General features: G+C 46.7%; 1 protein-coding gene across 1 annotated transcript; it reads left to right on the forward strand.

Annotated features, from left to right (window-relative positions):
• Window positions 1-1,595: 1,595 nt before the first annotated feature.
• LOC114542634 lies at window positions 1,596-3,333 on the forward strand. The gene is made up of 2 exons (XM_028562140.1): window positions 1,596-2,377; window positions 2,461-3,333. The coding sequence occupies exons 1-2, from the start codon at window positions 2,090-2,092 to the stop codon at window positions 3,331-3,333; spliced, it is 1,161 nt and encodes a 386-aa protein (XP_028417941.1). The 5' UTR covers window positions 1,596-2,089.
• Window positions 3,334-4,675: the final 1,342 nt, after the last annotated feature.

Here is a 4,675-nt window from a genome sequence, read left to right on the forward strand (position 1 = left end):
TCTTAGTGCGCTAGTACTTGGCACTTTGTCGAAAATGTTCGGGAGACCTCGAGTTGTTCCCCTCTTAGTGCGCTAGTACTTGGCACTTTGTCGAAAATGTTCGGGGGACCTCGAGTTGTTACCCTCTTAGTGCGGGTTGACTGGGCACTTTGTCAAACATGTTCGGGAGACCTCGAGTTGTTCCCCTCTTAGTGCGGGTTGACTTGGCACTTTGTCGAACATGTTCGGGAGACCTCGAGTTGTTCCCTCTTAGTGCTAGTACTTGGCACTTTGTCGAAATGTTCGGGAGACCTCGAGTTGTTACCCTCTTAGTGCGGGTTGACTGGGCACTTTGTCAACATGTTCGGGAGACCTCGAGTTGTTCCCCTCTTATTGCGGGTTGACTTGGCACATTGTCGAACATGTTCGGGAGACCTCGAGTTGTTCCCCTCTTAGTGCGTGTTGACTGGGCACTTTTCAACATGTTCGGGAACATCGAGTTGTTCCCCTCTTAGTGCGGGTTGACTTGGCACTGTCGAAAATGTTCGGGAGACCTCGAGTTGTTCCCCTCTTAGTGCGGGAGTACTTGGCACTTTGTCGAACATGTTCGGGAGACCTCGAGTTCTTCCTCTCTTAGTGCGGGTTGACTGGGCACTTTGTCGGACATGTTCGGGAAACCTAGAGTTGTTCTCTTCTTAGTGTGGGTTGACTGGGCACTTTGTCGAGCATGTTCGGGAGACCTCAAGTCGTTCCATTCTTAGTGCAGGTTGACTGGGCACTTTGTCGAACATGTTCAGGAGACCTCAAGTAGTTCCCGTCCTAGTGTGGGTTGACTGGGCACTTTTCGGACATGTTTGGGAGACCTCGAGTTGTTCCCCTCTTAGTGCGGGTGACTGGACATTTGTCGAACATGATCGGGAGACCTCGAGTTTTTCCCCTCTTAGTGCGGGAGTACTTTGCACTTTGTCGAACATGTTCGGCAGACCTTCAGTTGTTCCCCTCTAAGTGCGGGTTTACTGGGCACTTTGTCGAACATGTTCAGGAGACCTCGAGTTGTTCCCCTCTTAGTGCGGGAGTACTTGGCACTTTGTCGAAAATGTTCGGGAGACCTCGAGTTGTTACCCTCTTAGTGCGGGTTGACTGGGCACTTTGTCAAACATGTTCGGGAGACCTCGAGTTGTTCCCCTCTTAGTGCGGGTTGACTAGGCACTTTCTCGAACATGTTCGGGGGACCTCGAGTTGTTCCCCTCTTAGTGCGGGTTGACTGGGCACTTTGTTCAACATGTTCGGAAAACATCGAGTTGTTCCCCTCTTAGTGCGGGTTGACTTGGCACTTTGTCGAACATGTTCGGGAGACCTCGAGTTGTTCTCCTCTTAGTGCGGGAGTACTTGGCACTTTGTCGAACATGTTCGGGAGACCTCGAGTTGTTCCGCTTTTAAGGCCCTGTCACACTGTTGCGTATGATAGGAACGTATGAGTCGCGTATAAAGATCATTTCATTCATTTTTATACGCACGAAAAAGTCCGTAAAAATAGGACATTTTGCATAAAATTAACTTATTAAACGTATGAGTATCGTATGAGTAGCCTGTCGCTGGCGTATGCAAGCGTATGAATAGCTTACGAGAAGCGTTTGGAATGCGCATGTCAAGTATACCACTGGCGTTTCACAGACTTTAATCGTATATAAGCGGCAGTATTTTCACACGGCTCCATTCGAGAAAATGTCAAACCTACAGTGAAAAAAGAAGAAGACACCATGGCAAATAAGAAGACATCATCTACCCGCGGACGAAGAAAAGGAAAGAGGACTCCATCATCAGCCGTTGCTAAAGCTGACGAACAACGTGTTTGTGCACCTGCAGATGTAGTTGAACCATCTGATGATGATGCACTTATTCCTGAGACATCTTTGAATAATGCGCGACATGTTCCTGAGCTCTCAAAATCTCCAACACAACCTTCCCAAGACTCCCATAATTCATCAGCTTTATCATCTGAAACCATTGATGACTTCACCTCCTTCCGGCGGGCTGATAGCAAGGAGAAAAATAAGAGGAAGAGGGCGAAGAAAACCCCTACAACCTCAGCGCCACAGAAGAGGAGCTGATGCTGGAGTTTATCATGGACAATCCTGTGCTGTGGAATGTGAAGATGACAGATTATAGGCGGAAAGACAAGAAAGAGAAGATCTGGGAAGAGCAAGCACATCAGATGAACAAGACTGTTGACATCCTCAAGGGCTGGTTCAGATCGTTGCGCGACACCCATACGCGCCTTGACAAGAAGAAAAGCGGGGATAGTGCTCCAAACCTGACTGAGAGAGAACAGTGGATCCTCTCAAAGTTTGCCTTCCTGAAGACTGTCACTCGCCACCGACCGGAGCCCATGCAGAGTGTAGTAGACAGCCATATTACCTTAGCAACATGATGACCAAGTAATTTGAGACAATTTCCACATGATATTTTTGGTCTTTCTAGGTGAAGGAAACCATCCAGCTTCACAGAGGAGATCTTAATGCTGCCGAGAGCGCCTGCGCTGATATGCAGGATGTCTTAGATGAAGTCACTCCAATACCATCATCTACCGCTGGAAGGTCCCACAAGCGACCTCAGGACACAGAGAGTGACGTCCTTGAGACTCTACAGAAGAGAGTTGCTGAGTCTGGCACCATCCTCAAAGACATCTACAAAGCCAAACAACAGCCCATTACAGCACGAAGTGTCTTTGCAAATTATGTTAAAGAGAGCCTTTTGACTATGTCCAAGTCGAAGTACAAGAAGGCAAGGTCCTCCATCAATAGGTTATTGTCTGAACTCATGGATGAGGACAGCGATGATGAATTTCCAAGTGCAATGGCGGCTCCATCTATCAAAGTTAACCAACAAGGGATCCCTTCTCAACCACCCCACGATTTGCACCCCACTACAAGAATTCCCTTCTGTTCATTTAGAGCATCAGCACCATCCTTCTCTGAGCATTATCAGAAACCCAGCAACATGCCTATAAATATGCCTCCGGCACCGTTGGTGAGAGGCTCTCAGCCCGTGGAGTACATGCAGTTATTTCAGTATCCGCATCATCACAAGACTACCACTAAACAACAGCAGATGATTCCTCCTTCCCAACAACTTGCTGAGCAACCGTTGCAGCAAGGCCCGGTTCGTGCCTCTTTGGCTTCTGCAACAGAGTTAATAACGAAAACGTCTAGCCCAACGCCGCACAGTCCAAGCTCAGCCTTTGAACAAAGTCACCCGAACATTACTAGTCTTTCAGGATTTCGAGAAATCATGGAATCTACTGATGATATTGGATTTCAGGATGAGGTTTTCAACCTTCGACCACCATCGTGAAAGAAGTATTGACTATTTTGTTACTGTAGTAACTCTCACGATAATCGAATTGTCAAAATTAAATTCTCATGTTTTGTTTCTCATAATTTCATAATACACACTGCATTTACACCCTTGTCTAAAGGACAACATTGTATATATTCTAAAATCTTGCAGTATTAATGTTGGAGTGACTATATAATTAACTGTGTTTCGACATCTACAAAAAGTTTGTTGTGGTTTAGTTTCGTTTACAATAATTTGATCTAAATCATTCTGTCTTGCCATGGAACTGCACCTGCTCTGAGTTGACCCCAGTGCTTTCAACAGATTCCTTAGCCCCTTTCCTTTGTTGGTGGATGTGTTTCTCCCAACAACTGTATGTGTGTCGAGCAAATTTCTGTCTTGTCTCCATTGATCCAGGAATGAAGTTGTTGTTCATGTTCTCTGCATGGTCTAGATGCTGGTTTTGTAATTCAGGATAGCGTATCCTCATGAGATTGTGCAGGACAATACAAGCTTTAACGATGAGCTTCACTGTATCAGGGTGATGCTGCATTGTAGTTAACAGAACCTGGAAACGATTCGTCAGGATGCCGAAAGCGTTTTCAACTACTCTTCTGGCGCGGGGAAATCCTGTAGTTAAATATCCTCTCTTCATAGTGTAGACCACGGCGGCTGTATGGCTTCATCATTGTCTCTCGGAGGGCAAAGGCATCGTCACCTACAAAGAAATAGGGGACACTCTGATAGTCATTTGGTAAAGCATCGGGGACGGGAATCCTATAGTTCCGTCTTCTGTTAATTCTTTGATTTCTAGAGTTGTTGTAGATCTGTGCGTCCGATGATGACCCTTTACCACCGAGGTCTGCCCAATGAATTTATAATCTGCGTCTACAAGGCCCATGAGTACAACAGAGTAGAATCCCTTGTAGTTGAAATATTCGGATCCACTTTTTGGTGGACACTTGCAGGCAATGTGCTTTCCATCTATAGCACCACATGTATGGGGGAAGTTCCACCTCTTGAGGAAAACTTATCAGATATGGCACGCCATCCCTCTGGCGTGGTAGGGCAGGTCATTACTTCGGACATGTATTCGTCGATGATGGCTTGGCAAACCTCTCTGACAATAAGTGACTGGGTTGTGGGGGACCCTCCATCCGTACTTCATGGCTGAATACGTGCTCCCAGAGGCAAGGTGTCGCAAAGTCAAAGAGAGCTTCAGCCAGGCTCCAGGGGTCGCCTATACCAGGTATGTTTCTTGGTGATCCTGGGACTCACTCTTGCCAAAAGCTCATCAAACATCTCGGGGACCATCCGCATAAAGTTCTGAAACATCGCGTATCTTCGCTTCGGAGTT

Source organism: Dendronephthya gigantea, unplaced genomic scaffold (assembly GCF_004324835.1).
Source record: "Dendronephthya gigantea isolate DGI-Jeju-01 unplaced genomic scaffold, DenGig_1.0 000372F, whole genome shotgun sequence".
NCBI lineage: Eukaryota > Metazoa > Cnidaria > Anthozoa > Malacalcyonacea > Nephtheidae > Dendronephthya > Dendronephthya gigantea.

What these genes read in the sequence shown, in the direction of transcription:
- LOC114542634 (XM_028562140.1), top strand. Translation starts at nt 2,090, where the DNA reads ATGCTGGAGTTTATCATGGACAATCCTGTGCTGTGGAATGTGAAGATG. An exon ending in GACCGGAGCCCATGCAGAGT is followed by an intron (nt 2,378 to 2,460) that starts GTAGTAGACAGC and finishes TGGTCTTTCTAG; the next exon opens with GTGAAGGAAACCATCCAGCT.